Genomic DNA, 24,216 nt, shown 5'->3' with positions numbered 1-24,216 from the left:
TTGTTCACTCATTCACTTGTTTAAGGCATGGTATCACTGAAAGTGGTGTTTTTAATGTTTTTTGAGTTATTTTGTTTATAAAACAAACTCTCTATGTTCATTGTCCCTTCAGTAACAACCTTTGTTTGGACATCATATGATATTGGCGAAATCTACTTGATCATTTTTGGACAAACATAAGACCTGAATACTAGATTAAAAATGCCCAAGTTCCAATCTCCCCACTTGATTATGCAATTCCAGTTGTTACTGATAAAAGTTATATTGTGTGTGTGTAAAGAGAGAGGATTCAAAATGTCTCATAAGCACAACATTTTATTCCGAATGTAAATATCTCAAACAACATTTTATTCAAAATCTAAACATAAGAAATGTCACAAATGATTTCCTGTGGAAATTCCTAAGACCTGACATATCCCAAAATATTAGTGATTTTAATTACTCGGACTCTAGACAATGTTTGTAACCTCTTTATGTTTCCAAGTTCCTTAATTCTAAACACAGTAAAGAATTTATATTATGGGAAATACATCCAATAATAGACAGATAAGTCCAGTGATATTACTCACGCTCCTCTATAGCGAAAATTGACGATGTGAGATCTAAAATCAGGCCAATCACATTTGAAGCTGCAACCATGCGGCCCGAGGCTAGAGTTGATGCACTAGACCTAGTTAGAAGATTGATAAGACAATGAACTTCAAACAACTTTCTCTGCACTGGACGAAAAAGCAAAAGGTGGATTGCTAGTTTTAGATCGGCCTGACCTTAGAGATAGATATTTCTAGGTCCATGAAATTTTAAAAGAATATTACATAGGCATGTTACCTATAGCATTTCTATCAAACTAAGATTTGCAGAAGGTAAGATCTCACTGTCATATACAACCTATTCAAAAAAATTAAGTGACTCAAATTGTGAATACCCCTTCACACAGCAGAGTCCTTGGCGAAACTAAATAAAACTTCTTGGTTGTCTTTTCTTCGCACGTGTCTCATCAAGTTCATTCATCCAGTCAGACAGCCAAAACAAGCCCTTATACCCATAATATACTGCACCAACCAGCAGTAGCAGAAACAAAACCAGCAAAATATACTGCCATATTTTATTAAATATTTCCTGCAAAAGAGATAAAAGCAAAGAACTCCATCATTAGTCCAGCTTCATGTAGCGGATGCAACTTGTGTAAACCAAGCATTGATAGGCTATTTAGAGTTCCAGGTTTATTGCCAAAACAAAACAATAATACTGAAGAGATAAGTGATTGTAAGCAGTCAATAGAGGTGGAAAGGTTATCTAAAGCAAAAACAGACAGACGTAAACTGTCAACTGCCAAGGAATAAAGAAAATAGACCAAATAACAGGAAAAGAACTGAAGCCAGCAAAATCTTGTTTTGGTGGTTCGACAACCTAGACTCTATGCTCAAGGTATCGAAATAGTCTTACTCTTTAGAGACTAAGCCCCTACAATGTTCTTAATGCATGCTGAACAAGTTCTCTTTTAGGCATTTAATGTGCTGTACATGGGTACAGAAGCAAAGCTCTAGCAAACAATTATGCAAATAAACTGAAACTAGCGAAAGAGCTCGCTAACCAAAAGCCTCACATGTAGTGATGGTCCAAGGCTAGATAAGAAGGGACCTTAAGAAATGTACAACTGAGGAAAACAAAGAAACCCGTTTAAGATGGCCTATTAGTTCAAGATAGGTCAACCACCTATTAATTGGTCGAGGTGTGCTACAGCCTACAATGTGGTCCTGGTCCTACATGTACTCACTAATGGCTAGCTGGATATGTTAGAGTTCTCACTGGCCATTAACTATCTGTGTAACATTTTACCCATCCTCAACTATTGGTCATCTAACACAAAAACTCTTGAGTCAAGTATTTGTTATCTTTGATATATGAATACGAGATGATTTTATAATAGTTTACAGCATATACGTATTGTTTCTAGAGCTCTTTACTAATAGACATAACCTTTAGCTTCTGCCTATTCACGAATTAAAAAATGTGTTAAGCTAACTAACTTTTGTAGTCAAGTCAACCTAAGAGTGTAGAATAATTCCACAGGAAATCATTTGTGACAAATTTTATGTTTACATTTTAAATAGAATGGTGTTCATTTTGAGACACAAAAGGTATTGGATTTGATCCCGCAGATCAGGCCCCAGTTCTGTTCTCACTCTCCTTGGCTGATCTAGATCTCCAACAGTGCACTCTTGCACTTCTAGAGGAACATGCATTCACTTGAGAAAATCCTGTTCAAAGGCTAGTGCCAATATATTGTGCGTCTTTCTCCTCTCCTTAGCCTTGTTTTTATAACTTTACATTGAGCTAAATCCCTAACCCTAATCTCCAAAGTGATTGATCGCCGAGATTAGATCTTGTTTCACTTGAGATCAATGGTTGAAATTAAAATATAGTCACTAAAGTACATTACTTTACTTTTCCTATGTTTTTTAGCTCAATTAAACAACACAATAATCATGTGCTTTTTCTAAGTTTAATCTTAGACTCAGTTACATTAGCAACTGCTCACACTTGACCAAGTGTCCTAACAAGATTTGTGGGCGACTAATGCACGCCTAGACATTTAGGCCTATGCAGTACCTACCCAAGCTACAAAAATCAATATCCATGACAGGTTCAAACACATTGAGATCAGGTACCACTTAATATGAGACAAGATTTAGAAGGGAGCAATGAAGCTCTGGTATATACCCAGACATCAGCAAGTTGCAAATATTTTGACCAAGACCTTAGTCAAAGAGAACTTTGAATTCTTAAGAGGAAAACTTGGATTGGTGTAGAATTCCTTCCTCGCTAAGAGGGAGTGTTGATGATTGTAGCTCGAAGAAGAACTTCTACACAAGCTTTTTGTCAAATGTGCATAAAGTTGTCTAAAGTCCTTTCTATTTTTTAACTCACTTTATTAAACTAAATTATTAAAGTGAAAAGCATTTAATTGTAAGTTATGAAAAGTATAATAAAGTGTACTTCAATTACATTAGTGACTTAGATAAATCTCCACTATTGATCACTAATGCGATCGGGATTTAATCTCAAACATTGATCTCAACGAGTGATTAGGTTTGTAAGGACTTAGGCATTAACTCAAAATTATAAAGGCGGCAAGGTAGAAGGGACATGACACAATGAAAGATATATTGACTCAGTTGCATAGAGTGACAAAGATTTTTCCCAGTACGCAAGCCAAGAGAGAAGGAAAACATGAATACAACAAGAAAATCAATCTCGGAAAATTTGTGGAGGCTGTTCAATACGACAAAGAGCGAGGTCATATGATTGGGTGTAGAATGGAACGGGAGGAGAAGTTAGCTGTACAATTCAGCCAAGAACTTGCCTATATGATTTCCAGCAAGGCCATACTTAGTCGCACGCTATACAAATAATAGGCCCAACAAATTTCTATGGGGTTTATCTTTCTCAATCGGTGAGTTTGTTAAATTTCTAACACCAACCCATATTTATTTTCTCTCAACAATTATTTATTCCCAAAAAATTATTTTATTACCCAAATAATTTCTGAATTGTTGAAAAAAAAATCACTAGTATTAAAAATTCCAGAAATTAAAATAGAGTGAAAAAATAAAGACAAAGAGATCAATCATATCACAAGAAGAAATGTACACCCATAAAAATTCTCCACCATTCAATAATCTCAGGAAAATATGGGTCTCGACCAACAAAGAAAATACATAGAAAAATGCAATGACTATAACCTGTTAGGGTTCTATAATATAGAAATCAAAGTGTGTTTGACTCTTACTATTCATCCAAGAGGTCTGCCACACTGTTATGAACATAAATTATGTAAAAATAAATAAAAATAGATAACAAATAATAATCATATTAATATAAATATAATTATAAATAATAAATAAATTAACTAATGGTTAGTTAATTAATAACGAAAAGGCATGTCCTAGAGACATGTTTGTTTGTCAAAGGGTACTTACCTGGTTAGCCATATACAGGACCCTCATTCTCATTTGTACTCATCGTACATTCATTCTTTTATACAATTTACAATTTACAATTTCTATCTTACAATGGATGTCTTTGTCTATGAAGTATTTTAATATTTCCGTTGTGCATACAACTTTTGGCCATTACATTGGTATCGGAGCAGTTCGATCCTTGGGCCACTCCACCGCTGCACAAAACCACGCTCTCTGATCTAGGCCCTTGGCCATTCAGGTTTCATCAACATTGTTGCCGTCGAGATTGAAGTGTTTTGCTACACTTTTGGGAGTTTCTCTGTTGTTGATTTGTCAGAATCCTTTGGCCATTAAACCAAAAAAAATTAAGAAAAAAAGAAAATAGTCAAAGAAAGAAAAGTGCATCTAAAGATTTAAAATATATATATATATATAGTCTTGTGTAAATTTTGAAGGAGAACATTCATATATATAAAAAGGTTATACATTATTGATAAAAAGTGCATGATAAAGTTAAAAAGGAATCTTTCCAAATATCTATAAAACTATACATAAGAGAAGAAAGAGTAGATACTATTATCTTGATTCTTCATTAAGTGGTTTACAAGCTCGTGGTTTTAGCAACCATGGTAATTGCCTATGGTAATTTCAAGTTAAAAGAAAAACAAAAAGAATACAAAATTTCTTTATGTGAAAGGTAAGTTTTTACGTGGAGAAAATTAACTGAGTCAAAAGCACATAAGTGGACATATATTTTATATTATACCCCAAAGAGGTGAATAGCCAGGTTGCACTAGGGTTGTAACTCTTCAAAAACAAAAAACAAACAAAAAACAAAAAAAAATATAAATAAAAGATACATAAAGAGAAGTATTATATTATAAAGGGGTATTTTAAAGAAAAGTTCATGAAAATATATATAAGTACGAAGCAGGTACTATTATAAAAGGTTACTTGAAAGATCCATATATTAAAGTTATAAATGATAGTTATTAAAAATAAATAAAAAGGCAATAAGAGGGATACATTATTAATTGAAGAGTTATAAGATAATATTCTCTATGTTAAAAGTGTAATTAAGAGGTACTTATTATATTTTGAAGTAATAGGAAGCAAAGGAATTATCATTTAAAAAAAAAGGAGAGAGAAATAAAATTAAAATTTTTAAAGGTTTATAATAAAAAAAGGGTTACTTTATCAACCCTAATTTCATTGCAACAAAACAAATGGGATCAATCATTGAAAAAAAAATGATGGACCTCAATTCTAAAATGACGAAAGAAAAAAGGTTTTCCTATAATGGTCTTTCAGTTACAGATCACAGAGTAATTATATTAAAAGGAAGTATCTAAGGAAGAGAAGTTAATGTCACCATGAGCCCAAGCAATGATAAAAATTATATCAACATCAACTTGGCAAATCAACGATTAATTCTAGAGCTAAGCATTGGTGTAAAAAAAAATATTTTTGACCAAAAAGACAATAAAATTAGTGATCTACAAGTGACAATAGGTCATTATGAGTACATATCTCAATTTCATGTTGTAAGGATGGATAAAAACACTGACATCATACTCGGTCAACCCTGGTTTAAGTATTTGGGTACATTCATGTTAAACATAGAGAAACAAGTTTTGACGTTTCTTTATAAAGGGAAGATGGTCATGTTTCGAGACATAACAAGTAAATCAAAATCAATAAAATCTTCATTAGAAGACCTCAAGGATATCTCAAATTTGATGTTTCAAGATAACAAAAAACTATATCAGAGAAGCAAAAAGAGCATGAAGAAGTCATCTGCAGCAAAGACAGAAATTTCACACCTTAGGGATCACCAAGAAAAGCTACTCAAACAAGTCAAGAAAGCTAAAGCATCAAAGAAGGAACTCAATGAGCGTTTATTAGAACAAGAAGAAGAAAATTTACATTTAAAGAACCTTAGCCAAACATCAGTGGAACAAATCAAGTGTTTAAAAGACGAGAAGCGTGAAGGCCAAAATAAAGTTGACTCAGAGAATGAGGAATGCTTACATCTCAAAAATCATAATCAAAATCTGCTCAAACAGATTAAAAAACATAAGGACAAAAAGAAGTCATTGACGAATAGGTTCAAATAACTTGTCGCAAAGGAAGCATCAAAATCTCCAGATGTAGCAGTCCAAACTGAAGAAACAAATATCAAGACCACTAATCTCACAGTTCATGCAAATCCAAACCCTATTGAAGTAAAAACATACTCAGAGGTCGTTGTTCAAATAGAGGACACCCCAACTAAAGATTCAGTAGTTAAGTCAACAAAAACAATGCCTTATGGAAATTAGGAAACTGTCATAAAAACGTTAAATGAAATTCAAACAAGAAAAACTCGTTATCTACATCCAAATCTACAAGTCTGTATCACTCAGAACATAAACAACAAACTTAAGTTACAAAGAATACTGAAGTGAGCTCAATTCAGTCTAATAATAACAATTTGTTACAAAGTTCTAGTGATCAGAAGATTCCACAGAAGGTTAATCTAGGATGGTCTGATCCATTCTCAGTACGACAATTTTATATATCACTCCAAGGATCATATCAACTTGTATCGACAATGATGACTGCTTCGAGACGAGAAGACATTCGTAGCAAAAAAAGAGATCAAGCAGAAGACATTTGTAGAGAAAAAGAGATCAAGCTCTTTCATCAACAAGCTTTGAGGACAAAGCTTTTTGAAGGAGAAGGCAATGTTATGAACATAAATTATGTAAAAATAAATAAAAATAATAATCATAATAATATAAATATAATAATAAATAAAAACTAATGGTTAGTTAATTAATAATGAAAAGGTATGTCTTAGAGACATGCATGTTCGTGAAAGAGTACTTACCTGGCTATACATACAGGACCCTCATTCTCATTTGTACTCATCCTACATTCATTCTTTTATACAATATACAATTTACAATTTCTATCCTACAATGGATGTCTTTGTCTACGAAGTATTTTAATAATTCCGTTGTGTATACGACTTTTGGTCGTTACATTGGTATCAAAACAATTCGATCCTCTGGTCGCTCCACCACTGCATAGAGCCACGCTCTCTGATCCAGGCCCTTGGCCATCAAGGTTTCGTCAACATTGTTGTCGTCGATATTGAAGCGTTTAGCTACACTTTTGGGAGTTTCTTCATCGCTGATTCGTCTAAGGCCTTTGGCCATTAAACAAAAAGAAAAATAAAGAAAAAAAAGTACATATAAAGATTTAAAAAAAAAAAATCATATAAAAATATATTATTAATAAAAAAAAGTATATGTATATATATATATATATATATATATATATAGTCTTGTGTAAATTTTGAAAGAGAACATTCATATATACAAAAAGGTTATACATTATTGATAAAAAGTGCAGGATAAAGTTAAAAGGGAATCTTTCCAAATATCTATAAAACTATACATAAGAGAACGAAGAGTAGATACTATTATCTTGATTCTTCAGTAAGTGGTTTACAAGCTCGTGATTTTAGCAACCCGTGGTAATTGCCCACGGTATTTTCAAGGTAAAAGAAAAACAAAAGGAATACAAAATTTCTTTATGTGAAAGGTAAGTTTTTACATGGAGAAAATTAACCGAGTCAAAAGCACATAAGTGGACATATATTTATATTATACCCCAAAGAGGTGAATAGCCACGTTTCACTAGGGTTGTAACTTTTCAAAAAAAAAAAAGATTATAAATAAAATATATATAAAGAGAAGTATTATATTATAAAGAGGTATTTTAAAGAAAAGTTCATGAAAACATATATAAGTACGAAGCGGGTATTATTATAAAAGGTTACTTGAAAGGTCCATATATTAAAGTTATAAAGGATAGTTATTAAAAATAAATAAAAAGGCAATAAGGGAGATACATTATTCATTAAAGAGTTATAAGATAATATTCCCTATGTTAAAAGGGTAATTAAGAGGTATTTATTATATTTTGAAGTAAAAGGAAGCAAAAGAATTATCATTTAAAAAAAGGGAGAGAGAGATAAAATTAAAAGTTTTAAAGGTTTATAATAAAAAAGGGTTTACTTTATCAACCCTAATTTCATTGCGAAAAAACAAATGGGATCAATCATTGAAACAAAAATGATGGAGATCAATTCTAAAATGAGGAAAGAAAAAAAGTTTTTCTATAATGGTCTTTCGGTTACAGATGATAGAGTAATTACATTAAAAGGAAGTATCCAAGGAAGAGAAGTTAATGTCGCCATCATCCCAAGCAATGGTAAAAATTATATCAACATGTTGTAGCAGCTACAACCACCCTCCAAAATTTTGCCTTAGCTTCGTTTTGGAGCCCCTCTACCAACCATCCTCAGCAGCATGTCTTGCATTGTCAATCATATAGGCTTCAGTTGTTTCTCAGTGGTTTGTCAGCCTGTGCATGTTAGTTAATTCTCTCCCTTCACAGGCTCTCTTTCCGGACTTAGACCATGTGCTGGCCAAGCAACTCCCACGGAAAATTGCACAATTATGGAGGGGAACCAGCATTCCCTCCATAAATTGCGCAAATCAACTAGCTAGCCTGTTGAGCTCAAGAATTGCGCAATGTTCCCTGTCAAGCTTCCTCTAAAAAATTACGCAATTCATCCCAGGACAGCTGCTTAGCCCAAGAATTGTGCAATCCTGGGAGATAGTCACCTATTCCTCCCAGAAATTGCGCAATCCCTATGGGACAGCCAACTTTGCTCAGCCCAGAAACTGCGCAAATCCCTCTCCTAGGCTTGCAGACTATTGCATGTGCCTTCAGGTCGACCGGTCCCCTCTGGGACTGAGCTATTTTGATTTGCATGCATGGGTTTCTCTTCCCGAAATAGCAAAAGGCAACATGCAAAAGACATCCCTAGATCCAGGGATCTACTTTTAACAGTTGAAGGTTCCATGCAAAGCTCATTTTAGAAACCTCTCGCCAAGTGTCGCTTTTTCCGAGATTTGTGGCATGCACATCATAACCTCGATCTTGTTAAAACTTATGATCCAGATGCTGCAAAGCTCATTCCTCACATCGATCTTGCAGCTCTGACATCCCACATTGCATCCAGGAGTCTTCAATACTTTCAGCTTAGTTGTTTTAGGGTAAGTTTGTTTTTCATGTCTTATGCTATGTTTCTGTCGCATTTTGTGTTTTGCTTTGTGTTAGTATTGTCTGCTTGATTTCAATGAGAGCTTACTGTCGTTTTGATGTATGTTAGCTTGTAGAAGCATTGTTTCAGTTTTCGTTCGCACCTCACTGTTGTCGCATGCATGACATTGTTTTTGCACCGACGGTCGTCGTTGTGGCAACTCGCTTCACACACATGCATGCTTTCCCATTTTCTAAATCCTGCACTTACTATTTGCGTGCATGATCATTCACTCTTGTTTGCACTCAATATCACCATGCATTCAAACTTCTCATGTTTTCAGCCGCCCGTCGGCGGGTCTGGGTTGCCTTAGCTTGGACTTTGCCTTGCCCAGCTAGAATTACGCATTTCCGAGAGGGAAGGCAGCTCCAGAAATTGCGCAAGTATTTCCCAGCACTGACCTCCAGGCTTGCATTGCGCAATTCTGGGAGGTAGTGCCTTACTGGCCCCAGAAACTGCGCAATGCAGTTCGCTGGTTTACATAGGCCAAGCTGGATTGTGCATTGCGCAATTCCAGCAGTCAGTCAGCCTCCCTATAGCCTGAACTGTGCCTTGCGTAGTTTTGGCAATCAGTGTCCTAGCCTCCCGATGAAAATTGTGCAATCTTCACAGACAATCACACAAGTATGTTGCATGTCAATCCTCTAGTTTGTTTTGGTTTTCGACTGACAGATTGCTTGTCATGAGTGTTTCTATGTCTCCAAGTATCACAAGTGTTCGTCTACCTCTCAGTAGCATAGGTACAATGCCTTCCAGGAGAGTAGAGTCAAAGACACCGTTTAAAGCACAATTGGGGATGCAGTCGATCAAGTGTCTATGAACTTGCCTATCTATGAAGACATCAAGTTGTTCATGGACAAGGATATCAAGATGAAATAGCAGCGGCATCACAGCAAGCAGCACCATCAGTAGCAGCAGAAGGTAACACACCTGCATGCGACAAATGTAAGATGCGACAAATGTAAGAGGGAGAATGTTGACAGCGCAGAGGCAGAGAAAAGTTGCAAGTGCAAGCAGATCCACTTGTGATGAAAGCAGCGTTGGAGATTGAGGCTATGAGGTGACGGTGCGACAAGAGGATCGCCCGAAGGCAAAGAAAGAAACAGAGAAAGAGTAGCAGGTGTTGAAGCAGCAACTCAAGGAAGAAAAGAAATTGCACAGACGAGAGAAGGAGTTGCAGCAGAAACAGGCGCAACATGCACAGACTGATGAAATTATGCCCATACAGGTTATGGACCCATCCGACAGCAGGCATGGCGCAGACAGGGTGAGCAGTGTTGTTGATCACATGCAAGGGTATTTAGGAACATGGATGTCATTGTGCGCATGCATGCATCCCACCCATTTGGCACACTTAGCAAAGCAAAGATAAGAATCAAGTCCGACTGGAGATGAACATGTATTTTGACAAGTTGATGCGCATGGTCACCAGCACACACTCGGAGATCAGCACAGGCACTCTGCATCAATATGTTGCTGGTCCAGCTGCACTCAGGGCGATGATGCGCATGTTATTAGACGAGTTGGACAGAGGAGCCATATCAGCGTACCCGGATGCAATAGAGGCAAGAGTTCGTTTTCAGCAAGATGTCACCATTGAGCACACGGACCCCATCACAGACGACCAAGCTGGGCATCAGTTTGCCATCGTCGATCATCGCAAAGATGTCAGAGTTGGTCTCACCACAATTGTCCGAGTGATTAGTGATAGCTTGCATGGCTTGCTCAAGCCTATTTTGTCTCACATGGGTACATGTGCAGATTGTATGTAACATCTTGTCAAGTGGAAGTTCAAGTGTCAATAGTTGAATATAACAGTCATAGAGTATTTGAAGAGTCATGAGGGTAGATGAACAGTCACAAAGGGGGAATGTCAACGGTCACCCCACCCTTTGCTATATATAGTCCCTCATAACTCATTATAGAAGCTTTTGGTTAGCCAAGCTTCCGATAGGAGTATCTTAGAGAAAGCTTAGAGAGTATTATAATAAGCCTTGGCTTCTCCACAATGCAGAGCTAGTACATCTCTTTGGAGGAGCAAGCGGTAGTGACTGTAACGTTCCGCTAACGGAACTAGTGGTCGGTCATGGTTGCACTGTATAATTGGAACTTTCACTTCTTAATATAACAGAGCCAACATGTTTCATGCATATGTTGCTATTGTATTTCAGCTATCTTGTTTACTCTAATGATATATATATTTGTTTGCTTACGCATGCATATATCGACTCTTTCTGTATAAGTATGTATGAATCTTATTGAGATGTGCTGTTGGTTTAACCATCACTTTGGATTGTTAGCTTACTTGCTTTCCAGTTTGTGATGCATCTTCGCTCGTGTGTTCCCTTCCAAGCCGTGTGCTTCCATAGGTTTCCAAGGGGCGCACTCACCTCACTTTCCATGTGTTAGAACCGTTCATGCACCTTCCTTGGCTTGCTGCGCATGTCACACCCTTGCTACCAACAAGGACATCTTACTTGCCTCTACGTGCAACTGCGGTCAAGGCGATACCGTACGACTTACCGGGGAGATCCCCTGACATGTGTGAGGTCTAGTTGGAACTTCTTACTGGGGATATCCCCTAACATGTTGGCAGGTCCAGCACCGTCAACATTTTGGCGCTAGAAGGAGGGCTAGATGACAAGCTGTGTCCTCTCATCCTATTTTGAACCTTTGCACATCTATCATGGATTCTATCACACTCATCCCTCCACGATGTCTTTCGCATGCCGAACCTCTCAGTATCACGAGGGATTATTTTGATCTCTTGTTCAGATTCACGTATGATGGTGAAGGCGAAGTAGCCTGGCCTGAGTACTTAGAAGACTTCTATGTATTCCTTGAGAATGCAGACGAGTTCTATGCAGAAGAGGTCAGTCTGCTACTATCATACACACTTCGCGAATCCCCACAACGGTGGTGCTGGAGTCTGCCTCCTGGCAGCGTGCACTCACTTGACCAGTTTTGTGATCTCATTGAATCTACTTTCCATCATTTTGATCCAGAACCTCTTGACAAAAAATTGTTACAACAATGGAAGGCCCCGCATGAATCGCCTATGGATTTTTGGCAGCGCTTCCGTGATTTGCAGTTTGAAGCTCCAAAAAGCTAGATGAAATTTCCATATCTTTGGGACAGATTCAAATATTGTCTTAACAAATCAGTCAATCCCAAGAAGAAGTTCAAGATCAAGCCCCGCTCAGCATACTTTGATGATGGAGCTACGCAATCACAGACAGACACGGTCACTGTCACAAGTGATTGTCCGCCGTCCCCTCATCAAACAACTCCACCATCGCAGAGTGATGCGGGAGAGCATGCACACACATCTGTTCAACTGTCACATCCTCCCAACATTGCTCCTTCCGATTTTCGCGCAAGCTTGGTTGTGAATCCATTGGGTTATCACATGCATTTTGTACCTCAACCTCTGTCTTCGTACTCGGATGATCCTCTGGATGACACTGTCTTGTGTTCTTCCATTCCGGACTCTACACTTGTTGTGAATGAGGATCAAGCCATCGACAGAGTTGGTGTTGCACAACCAACATGCACTGTCATTCATGAAGAGTATGACTGGGAGCTTGAACATCCACCGGCAGCAGAGGACCATCCCTGTTTGTCTGTACCTCCTCCGTTTTTTCCTGACATCCTTGATGATCCTGCCATCCCTAATTTTTCATGTGTATCTTCATCCACGGATGCACCTATTGTTGATCATTCGCAGGACACATCGTATGTCAGCCCATCATCCAACAACGGAGAGGACCAGTCATTCATTGAACATCCACTTGATTTTTCATCTGCTTTTTCCGGAAACGCAGAGGGTGAACATCCTTGCTTCTCATCTACCCCTCTGTGTGATTCATCAAATCATGAGGATGTTGACAAACATCCTGAATTTTCTAATCTTGATTGTCGTGATCTCTCTACTTCTTCATCTAATCACGATATTGATTCAATTGTTGTTAATCTGTCTAAGACACTGGTCTATGATGATCTATCTGTTGACAAAGCCGAAACCCCGCAGACTGTCAAGGCACTTCAGCCTGAGCTGATGGTTATGTCAGGTCCTCGTTGTCCTGAGGTTGGTTTCACTTCCGATCAAGAAATTGTTCAAACACCTGAGGCTCCTCATCACTCATCTGTATGCATTGAAGATCAATCTCACACACAGATTATGCTTCCTCCACTCGAACTACACGATCCCATCACTCATGCATTGGAGGAATCTTACACAGCAAGCACACTTGCGCAACGTAAGTGGTCTACCTTTCTCACATTTTCTTACATGTCACAGTCAAGAGAATGCATACACTTAACATCTGCACACACTATAGCACAACACCATGGCAAGTCCACAGAGTGCATGTCATGCGCTTTCACTCACTTATGTTTTGTGGACGCTTTTAAACTCGAAGTGTGTTTGTCTTCATTGTTATATCTTTCTTGTTTGTTGGTTTGCACAACTGTTTTGTTCGCGAACCATGCCTTCACCAACATGGGTCGACCAATGCGCTAGTGGATGCATTGGAAGTATCACTTCACGTGAGCAAACCCATGCACCGTTAGCTTAGGAGTAGGAGTAGTGTTTGCTTTTGGTTTGTCTGCTTGTATGCATGTTTACTTGCTTTGCATGCATGTTTGCTTGCCTGCTTGTTTGCTTACTCGCTTTGCTTACGCATTTACTTTTGCTTTTTCCTTTGTTTTCTGGTTTGTTTGCTTGTTTGCATTTGAAGGTTAGTTTCGCATGGACCGTGTGCGACTCTTGAATCAAGCAAGGCAAAGTACAAGAGGACTTATGCAGTTATCAATACTTGGTTATTGGTCGTCTTGCCTCTGTATGAAGAACTTGTTATCTTCAGTCCATGATAGGCCAATGGAAAATACGTACTATTCGAGGTGAGCCTTGGTGAAAACACAATGCTTACGCGCTAACTAGTGTCACCTACTCTAGTCGGTTGTTTTTGGGTTAATCCTTGTCAGCTCAGTCAAGTAGAGTAAGGTAAGGGGGAAACCTTAACAAGCACGTCATAGGTATATATAAACTACTTCTTTGAAGGAACAACCTCTTTTGCTTTCAATAAGTCGGGATCCCTCTTCTGCCTCTGAAATGAATAAGTGTTATGCACAGTTACGAAAAATGAAAAAAAGAAAATGTGAAAAAGATTCGAAAAACGAAAAATGAATAAGGCAAAAGAAGAGAAAGGGTTCTTTCACAGAGAGGTGATGCAAGTAACTCCGTCGGGGTACTAATCAGGCTCGCTGGCAGTAGAGCGATGCTTATGTTCCTGCGTGACTCTGGGAGGGTACTGTCCAGGTCTGTTGGCAGCGAAGCAACACCAGAGATGAAAATAAAACTCTAACGACCATAAAGCTTGTGCACCAATATACCCCTCATCCCCAATCGAAACAACTGTGTTGACTTGGCTTGGAATGTGTTTCGACCGACCAAGAGGTTGGCAGATGCTACATCTTACAATCAAGCAAGAGTGGAAACCAAGACGAACAGAGAACTGAACAATACTTCCAGAGGTGTTAGACTTGCTTTTCACGAACAAGGTCCATTTAGAGAGCTAGAGTTCTACCACTGTGTCGCCAAGTGTTGTAGCAGCTACAACCACCCTCCAAATTTTGCCTTAGCTTCGTTTTCGAGCCTCCCTACCAACCATCCTCAGCAGCATGTCTCGCATCGTCAAGCATATAGGCTTCAGTTGTTTCTCAATGGCTTGCCAACCTGTGCATGTTAGTTTGCTTCTCTCCCCTCACAGGTTGTCTTTCCGGACTTAGACCATGTGTTGGCCAAGCAGCTCCCCCAGAAAATTGCGCAATTATGGAGGGGAACCAACCTTCCCTCCAGAAATTGCGCAAATCAGTTGGCCAGCCTGCTGAGCTCAAGAATTGCGCAATGCTGCCTGTCAAGCTTCCTCTGAAAAATTGCGCAATTCATCCCAGGACAGTTGCTCAGCCCAGGAATTGTGCAATCCTAGGAGACAGTCACCTGTTCCTCCCAGAAATTGCGCAATCCCTCTGGGACAACCAACTCTACTTAGCCCAAAAACTGTGCAAATCCCTCTCCTAGGCTTGCAGACTGCTGCATGTGCCTTCAAGTCGACCGGTCCCCTCCGGGACTAAGCTATCCTGATTTTCATACATGGGCTGCTCTTCCCGAAATAGCAAAAGGCAACATGCAAAAGGCATCCCTAGATCCAAGGATCTATTTTTGGTAGCTAGAGGTTACATGCAAAACTCATTTTAGAAATCTCTTGCCAAGCGTCGTTTTTTTCTAGATTTGTGGTATGCGCGTCACAACCTCGATCTCGTCAAAACTTATGAACTGGACGTTGCAGAGCTCATTCCTCACATCGATCTTGCAGCTCTGACATCCTACATTGCATCCAGGAGTCTTCGGCACTTTCAGCTTAACTGTTTCAAGGTAAGTCTGCTTTTCATGTCTTGCGCTATGTTTCTGTCACTTTTTGTGTTTTGCTTTGTGTGAGTGTTGTCTACTTGATTTCAATGAGCGCTTGTTGTCGTTTTGATGTATGTTAGCTTGTAGAAGCATCGTTTCAGTTTTCATTCACATCTCACTGTTGTCGCATGCATGACATTGTTTTTGCACCGACAGTCGTCGTTGCGACAACTCGCTTCACACACATGCATGCTTTCCCATTTTCTGAATCCTGCACTTACTGTTTGCATGCATGATCATTCACTCTTGTTTACACTCATTATCACCATGCATTCAGACTACTCATGTTTTCAGCCACCCGTCGACGATTCTAGGTTGCCTTAGCCCGGACCTTGCCTTGCCCAGCTAGCATTGCGCATTTCCAGGAGGGCAGGCTCTGTCTTCCCTCCAGAAATTGCGCAAGTTTGGCCCAGCAATGACCTCCAAGCTTGCATTGCGCAATTCTGGGAGGCAGTGCCTTACTAGCCCCAGAAATTGCGCAATGCAATTTGCTGGTTTGCATGTCACTGCTAACTGAAATTGCGCAGTTTCAGTTCTCAGCAAGCCAGGATGCACTGTGCATTACGCAGTTCCAGCAGTCAGTCAGCCTCCCGACAGCCCAGACTGTGCCTTGCGCAGTTTTGGTAGTGAGTCTCCCAGCCTCCCGATGAAAATTGTGCAATCTTCACAGACAGTCACACAGGTATGTTACATGTCAGTCCTCCAATTTGAATTGGTTTTCGACTAACAGATTGCTTGTCATGGGTGTTGCTATGTCTCCAGGTATCACAGGTGTCCATTTGCCTCTTAGCAGCACAGGTACAATGGCTTCCAGGAAATCAGAGTCGAAGACACCATTCAGAGCACAATTGGGGATGCAGTCGATCAAGTATCTATGAACTTGCCTATCTATGAAGACATCAAGTTGTTCATGGACAATGATATCAAGATGAAATGGCAACAGCGTCACAGCGAGCAGCACGATCAGTAGCAGCAGAAGGTAGCACACCTGCATGTGACAAATGTAAGAGGAAGGTTGTTGATAGTGCAGAGGCGGAGAAAAGTTGCAAGTTCAAGCAGATCCACTTGTGATGAAAACAACTTTGGAGATTGAGGCTATGAGGTGACGGCGCGACAAGAGGATCGCGCGAAGCCAGAGAGAGAAACAGAGGAGTTGCAGGTGTTGAAGCAGCAACTCAAGGAAGAACGGGAGCTGCACAAACGAGAGAAGGAGTTGCAGTAGAAACAGGCACAGCAGGAGGTGCAACATGCATAGACTGATGAAACTGCACCCATACAAGTTATGGACCCATCCAGCAGCTGGCATGGAGCAGACAGGGTGAGTTGTGTTGTCGATCGCATTCAAGGGTATTCAAGAACATGGATGTCATTGTGCGTACGCATGCGATCCCACCCATTTGGCACACTCACTAAAGCGAAGACAAGAAGCAAGTTCGACTGGAGCTAAACATGTATTTTGACAAGATGATGTGCATGGTCACCAGCACACACTCGAAGATCAGCACAGACACTATGCATCAGTATGTTGTTGGTCCAGCTGCACTCAAGACGATGATGTGCTTGTTATCAGACGAGTTGGACAAAGGAGACATATCAGTGTACCCAAATGCAACGAAGGCAAGAGTTTGTTTTCAGCAAGATGTCACCATTTAGGGCACAGACACTATCACAGATGACGAAGATTGGCATCAGTTTACCACCGTCGATCATCGCAAGGATGTCAAAAAGTTGGTCTCACCACAACTGTCCAAGTGATTAGTGATAGCTTGCATGGCTTGCTCAAGCCTATTTTGTCTCACATGGGTACATGTGCAGATTGTATGTAACGTCTTGTCAAGTGGAAGTTCAAGTGTCAATAGCTGAATGTAACAGTCATAGAGTAGTTGAAGAGTCATGAGGGTAGATGAACAGTCACAACGGGGGAATGTCAAGGGTCACCCCACCCTCCGCTATATATAGTCCCTCATAATTCATTGTAAAGGATTTTGGTCAGCCAAGCTTCCGATAGGAATATCTTAGAGAAAGCTTGGAAAGTATTGTAACGAGACTTGGCTTCTCCACAGTGCAGAGCTAGTACATCTCTTTGGAGGAGCAGGCAGTAGTGACTGTAATGTTCCGCTAACGGGACTAGTGGTTAGTCATGGTTGCACTGTATGATTGGAACTTTCACTTCTTAATATAACAGAGCCAACACGTTTCATGCATATGTTGCTATTGTATTTCAGCTATTTTGTTTACTCTAATGATATATGTATCAGTTTTCTTACGCATGCATGTATGGACTCTTTCTGTATAAGTATGTATGAATCTTATTGAGATGTGTTGTTGGTTTAACCATCACTTTGGATTGTTAGCTTACTTGCTTTCCAGTGTGTGATGCATCTTCGCTCGTGTGTTCCCTTCCAAGTTGCGTGCTTCCACAAGTTTCCAAGGGGCGCACTCACCTCACTTTCCGTGTGTTAGAACCATTCATGCACCTTCCTTAGCTTGTTGCGCATGTTACAACCTTGCTACCAACAAGGACATCTTACTTGCCTCTACGCGCAACCGCAGTCAAGGCAATACCGTATGACCCACTGCTGGGACTTCTACACCAAACGATCTGAGGTCTAGTTGGAACTTCTTACCAGGGAGATCCCCTGACATGTTGGCGAGTCCAGCACCGTCAACACAACATCAACTTGGCAAATCAGCTATTAATTCTAGAGCTAAGCATTGGTGTAAAGAAAAATATTTTTGACCAAAAAGACTATAAAATTAGTGATCTACAAGTGACAATAGGTCATTATGAGTACATATCTCAATTTCATGTTGTAAGGACGCATAAAAACACTGACATCATACTCAATCGGCCTTGGTTTAAGGATTTGGATACATTCATGTTAAACATAGAAAAACAAGCTTTGACATTTCCTTATAAAGGGAACATTGTCATGTATCGAGACATAACAAATAAATCAAAATCAATAAAATCTTTATTAGAAGACCTTAAAGATATCTCAAATTTGATGTTTCAAGATAACGAAAAAACTATATCAAAGAAGCAAAAAGAGCTTGAAGAAGTCATTTGCAGCAAAAACAAAGAAATTTCGCGCCTCAGAGATCACCAAGAAAAGCTACTCGAACAAGTCAAGAAAGCTAAATCATCAAATAAGGAACTCAAGGAGCATTTATTAGAACAAGAAGAAGAAAATTTACGTTTAAAGATCCTTAACCAAACATCAGTAGAACAAATCAAGTGTTTAAAAGACAAGAAGCGTGAAGGCCAAAATAAAGTTGACTCAGAGAATGAGGAATGCTTACGTCTCAAAAATCATAATCAAAATCTGCTCAAACAGATTAAAAAGCTTTAAGGACAAAAAGAAGTCATTGACGAATAGGTTCAAAGAACTTGTCGCAAAAGAAATATCAAAATCTCCAGATGTAGTAGTCCAAACTGAAGAAACAAAGATCAAGACCACTAATCTCACATTTCAGGCAAATCCAAACCCACCACTAATCGTGTTACCTTGATTCAATTGAGGGGTAACATTCCCTACTCCCTTCACGGGATAGGTGGCATCATCTTCAGGGATAATCTCCAAGTTTGTCTCCTTCTCTATCAGATTAGAGAGAGCTTCCTCGTATCCAGTGAAGTGCCTTGAGGCACCACTATCAATTAGCCAATTCCCCAAAGAGTCTGGAGGAGAGGTAGTGGACAGGGTCAATATAAGATAGTATTCCTTTGACTTATTGTTAACAACATTTGATTCTTCATGCATGGAGTTCCTTGCTTTCTTGGAGGGTTGACCATTTCCATGATGTCTTTCATTCCTTTTTCCTTTGCCATTGAACTTGCCATTCCTTTGGTTGTTGTTGTTGAAGTTGCCCCTAGAATGATTGTGATCATCATCATGTGATGTGTCCCTTCTATTTGGACACTCCCTTGCATAGTGTCCAAACTTATTGCAAACAAAGCACCTGCCCTTTCTTCCACCCTTAGATCCAGGCTTTCCATTGAAATGACCTTTAGACCCTGCATTATTTCTCCTTTTGGCATGAACGGAGAAAGCAGTGGGGTTGCTTCTATTAGAAGGCATTTCTTGCTCCACCATTCTCGTTTCTTCTTGAATGCATCTCGACATCAATTCTTCAAACCGTTGAATTCGATCATTATTGAGAACAGTAGTTCTAAATATATACCACTCTGGTGGGAATCCTCCAAGGGTAGTGATAGTAAGTTCCCTGTCGGGAATGACCTCTCCAATCGAAAGTAGACCATTCTTGATTTCAATGATCCTTAAGAAGTAGGATTGAATATCCTTGTCCTTGCCCTTCCTAATATCCTTCAACTTATTTTGAGAAATAAAATTTGATTTGCAACACTAACCTTGAACATGTTGACCAACCTGTCGTAGATCTCCATGGAGGTGTTCAAATCAAAGATGTAGGCCACTAGAGGCTTGTCAATGGAATCTCTAATAATCTTCTTCGCTTTGACTTCAGCGTTATTGTACTTGTTCTTTGTAGCAACCGGTGCATTTGAAGGAGGCTCAAGGATTTTCCCCTTCACATAATCCAACACTTCTTGTTCTTCCAATGTCAAATCAAGAGACAACTTCCATCCATGATAGTTAGACTTTTCACAGAGCTTGTCTTCAGCCGGGAAGTGGGATGAGGAATCCATTGAGCCTTTTGTCCTCGTCCAACTGTCTTCGGTGATTGCTCTTTCACTCTTGCTTGGGCTTTATCTTCACCTCAGCTCTGATACCATGTTAATTTTTGGTATGTTCTATGCTTAAGAGAAATAAGCAACTTACTTCAATTTCTTTATTAGCCCAATATCAATATCCAGTTTATCAATCACATCAGCATGATAGTAAAATGCAGATAGAACATAAACATAAACATAAACAGTAGAAGACAAGCCAAGACAAGAGAACACAAGACGTGGCACCATCCAGGGACAAACCTGTTAAAATTGGCAACTAGGGCCAAACTCCACATGGGTCATCTTATTTATGACAGCTGATATTTTTCTTTGATTCCTCTCTCTGAGAGGTGTAGGATTGATCTAAAGATAATCCGATTCTAACATGTACAAATGAAGTTATGAATCTATTTTGATTATGGTCAAATTGTCAAGGTCGGCCAGCAAACTTATGTAGGCTTAGAAGCCCAACAGTCACGTCTATTCATCCTCAATGTTGCATATAAATAGAAAGTGACTTAGCCTCATTTGGACACACATCTTCACATTTGTCTCTCTCTCATTGATTGGGTACGGATTTCTGGGCCTCTCTCTCTCCACATGTCCGAAATTTTAGGACAGCGAAATTTCAGGAGGCCAAAATTTCAGTAGAGCGAAACTTCAAGCCGAAACTTCAGGAGACCGAATTTCTAGAGAGTTTGACCAAGCATTGACCAACATGCGTTGACCCCTTTTAACTGCGTTTTTGTGAGGGCTATCGCTGTTTGGGTAGGCCGCATTTTTTGGCACAGAAATTGAGGCTAAACTTTGACTTTTGACTAGCGTTGACTGCAGCCATGGCTGACCGCAGGTGGGATGTTTGACCAGACTTTGACTAGGCTGAATTTGATTGTTTTGAGGGTTGTGGGTCAAATTTGCCCTGTTCACCAGCGTTGACTTTTCTGGTTAGGGTTCTTTTGCTATTGTTAGAAATTATCAGATTTTTAAATTGTACTATCTCTCTTTGCTAAACTATTGAAGACTAAAAGAAGATTTCATCAAGGGTTTCCCCACATTGGGGTTTGTCCCTCGTTGGTGCCACATCTTATGTCCTCTTGTCTTGGCTTGTCTTCTACTGTTTATGTTTATGTTCTATTTGCATTCTACTATCATGTTGATGTGATTGCTAATCTGAATATTGATATTGGGCTAATACAAAAATTGAAGAAAAATTGCTCTAAAGCATAGAACATAGCATTGTTGCCTCAAATTAACATGGTATCGGAGTTGAGATGAAGACAGCCCAAGGATATACAGGGAAATCTAGGGAGTTGGAGGAGCGGAAGAAAATCGCGCAGCTAGGGTTTCTGAGAGTTTCAGTGCTTGCTCCTAATGGAGGGCCGCAGAGGAGGGAGCTCCACTCCCTCCTACAAGGAGGCCGTACCTCGCAGAGGCAAGTCCCCACTGGGTAATGTCAGAGGATTTGTGGAAGAGGAAAAAAATAATAATGAAAAGGAGACAGATGGGGTCAAGCCCAAGGAAAATGTCAACACTAAAGATAAGGAGGAAGAAGACACAAGTCAGAGAAGAAGGGACAATAAACAAAAGGGACCATGCAGACCCAAAACGGAGATTACTCCTAGAGAAGTGCTAAACGATCCTGCATTGCAGGCACACAGGGAACATATGGGGACTTACACTATAATCTGCAAATTCATGGGACTATGGCCCACGGAAAAGGCTTTACAGATATGGATCAAGTACCACTGGAAACCCAAAGGAAGCATCGATCTACATCTTGGGTCAAAGGGATTCTTCACCGTGGTGTTCACAAGCATCGAAGACAAAGACAGAATATTTGAAGGAGGACCTTACTTTTATGCAGCCTTGGATGATGAACTTTGTTCCAGAGCGAGAGACTTTTACTTCGGTACCTGTCTGGGTAAGGCTCCATTCTATACCTCTTGATTACTGGCAAACTGAATCGCTTGCTGCCATTGGCAATAAACTAGGTCATTTTTTCAAAGCTTCGGAAGCCACAAGAAGGGGCAAATACACTTCCTATGCAAGAATCTGTGTAGAAATGGATCTATCAGGTGCCCTTCCGGATGAAATCATCCTGGAAGTTTTTAATGAGGATTGGGTGCAAACAGTGGACTATGAGCATATCCCATTCAGATGTCGTAAGTGCCACGAACATGGACACTTGTTTAGAGATTGCCCTCTTAGTAGAGCAGACAACAGGAGCAAACAAAATGCAATGGACACAGAAAGCTTTCAAAAAGTGGCAAGTAGAGGAAAAGGAGGCAAAAAAGGACCAAAGCATCTTCGTAATGAGGGTCAAAAGGCCAGTCAAAATAGGTATCAAGCACTAGAAGAGAATGAAGAAATGGCAAATGAAGACCAATCTATGGAGGACAGCCCTAATGAAAAGGAAAAGGAAGAAAACTACAACCCAACACAAGAGATTGGTAATAAGAAAGAAACTATGATGAGTGAAACAAAACTAGAGATGGATCAGGAAATGACCCAAAGTGAAACAGATCTAGAAGACCATGAACTTCAAGAAATTCTAGATAAGGAACACCTAGATCTGGAAGGGTTCTTGATGCAGGGAACCACGGGAGGGATAGATTCACTACCCCAAGAAGATTGCAACAGAATTCAACAGTTGTTTTTATGGAAAACTCATGAAAGGGGGTTAGATAAAGGAAAAACCATTGACATGCATGAGTACAGAGGTGTGAAAACAATTAAATCAACTCCAGGATTAGCTACCAGAAATGCAGGAAAGAAAAGGGGTAGGAAAAAGCAGAAGGACCTCTTGATGGAGTGTGGAAAGTTAATGATAGACTCAGGTAAGATGAAAGACCTAACCAGTTACTCCTTTACAAATCTTGAATTATGAAGTTCACATCATGGAATATTAGAGGTCTAGGTAGTAAAAGAAAACAAAGAATGCTAAGTCATAGAATGAAACAAGATATGCCGGATATGATCTTCATCCAGGAAACCAAATGTTCCATTCAGAAAATAAAACAAATTCATAGCAAATGGCTCAATAAATTTGAGTTTCTAGAGGTTAAAGATGAAAGCACAGCGGGGGGCATTCTAATTCTTTGGAATCCCCAGAAAATAAGCATAATAGATGCTGAAGCATCCAGAAATTACTTATCAGTGGTCATGCAACCAGTGGGGGTTTCGGAAACCTTCCTGGTCACAAAAGTTTATGGTCCTCAAAAAATAGATGACAGACTCAAATTGCTAGAATCCCTAAAAGATCTCAGGAACAGACACGCTAGGATTCCTTGGATCATGGGAGGTGATTTCAATATGATCAAGTCTCTTTCAGAAAAAAAAAAAAAAAGAGGAGGAACCAGAACGCTAACCAAAGACTCTTTAGCGTTCCAAACATTCACAGATGATATGAAATTGGTTGATTCAGAATTAAGTAATGGCCTTTTTACATGGAACAACAAAAGAGGAGGTGAGGCACAAGTAGCCTCTAAATTAGATAGGTTCATGATTTTAGAGGAGCTGATGATCATAGATAAAGAAATAACAATAAGAGTCCTTCCCTTCGGAGGGTTTTATCATTGGCCGATTCAATTGGAAATCGAGGGTATGGTTTCTCCCAGAAATAGGCCCTTCAAATTCGAGAATATCTGGCTCTCCCACCCATATTTCATTAGTAACACTGAAAAATGGTGGTCTGAAGACTTGCAACTACAAGGAACACAAATGTACCTCCTTCATAAAAGACTAAAGCATGTCAAGTTCAGGTTCAAAGAATGGAACAAAAAGGATTTTGGAAACATTTTTGTGAACAAAAAATCATTGGAAATCAAAATTCAGGAACTCAACTAGGCGTTGATCCAAGACAGCTTTGACAAAGTCAAAAGTGATCAGGCTGACAAACATCAACAAGAATGGGAAAGTATATGCAAAC

General features: G+C 39.5%; 1 protein-coding gene across 3 annotated transcripts in view; it reads right to left on the bottom strand.

The window, feature by feature from the left end:
- Positions 1-665: 665 nt before the first annotated feature.
- The window catches only part of NFXL2 (NF-X1-type zinc finger protein NFXL2), a 312,418-nt gene continuing 288,867 nt past the window's right edge, over positions 666-24,216 (bottom strand). For all 3 annotated transcript variants that reach the window (XM_089436528.1, XM_089436529.1, XM_089436530.1), the window contains one exon: positions 666-1,119. In XM_089436528.1, coding sequence (XP_089292654.1) covers positions 955-1,119 — 165 coding nt within the window. In that variant the 3' untranslated portion in view covers positions 666-954. The remainder of the gene's footprint in view (positions 1,120-24,216) is intronic.

Source organism: Pinus tabuliformis, chromosome 5_2 (assembly GCF_031772625.1).
Source record: "Pinus tabuliformis cultivar Carrire ecotype Pingquan chromosome 5_2, CPIR1, whole genome shotgun sequence".
Taxonomy (NCBI): domain Eukaryota; kingdom Viridiplantae; phylum Streptophyta; class Pinopsida; order Pinales; family Pinaceae; genus Pinus; species Pinus tabuliformis.
Note: the sequence above shows the minus strand (reverse complement) of the source record. Positions and strands in the feature narration are given on the sequence as shown.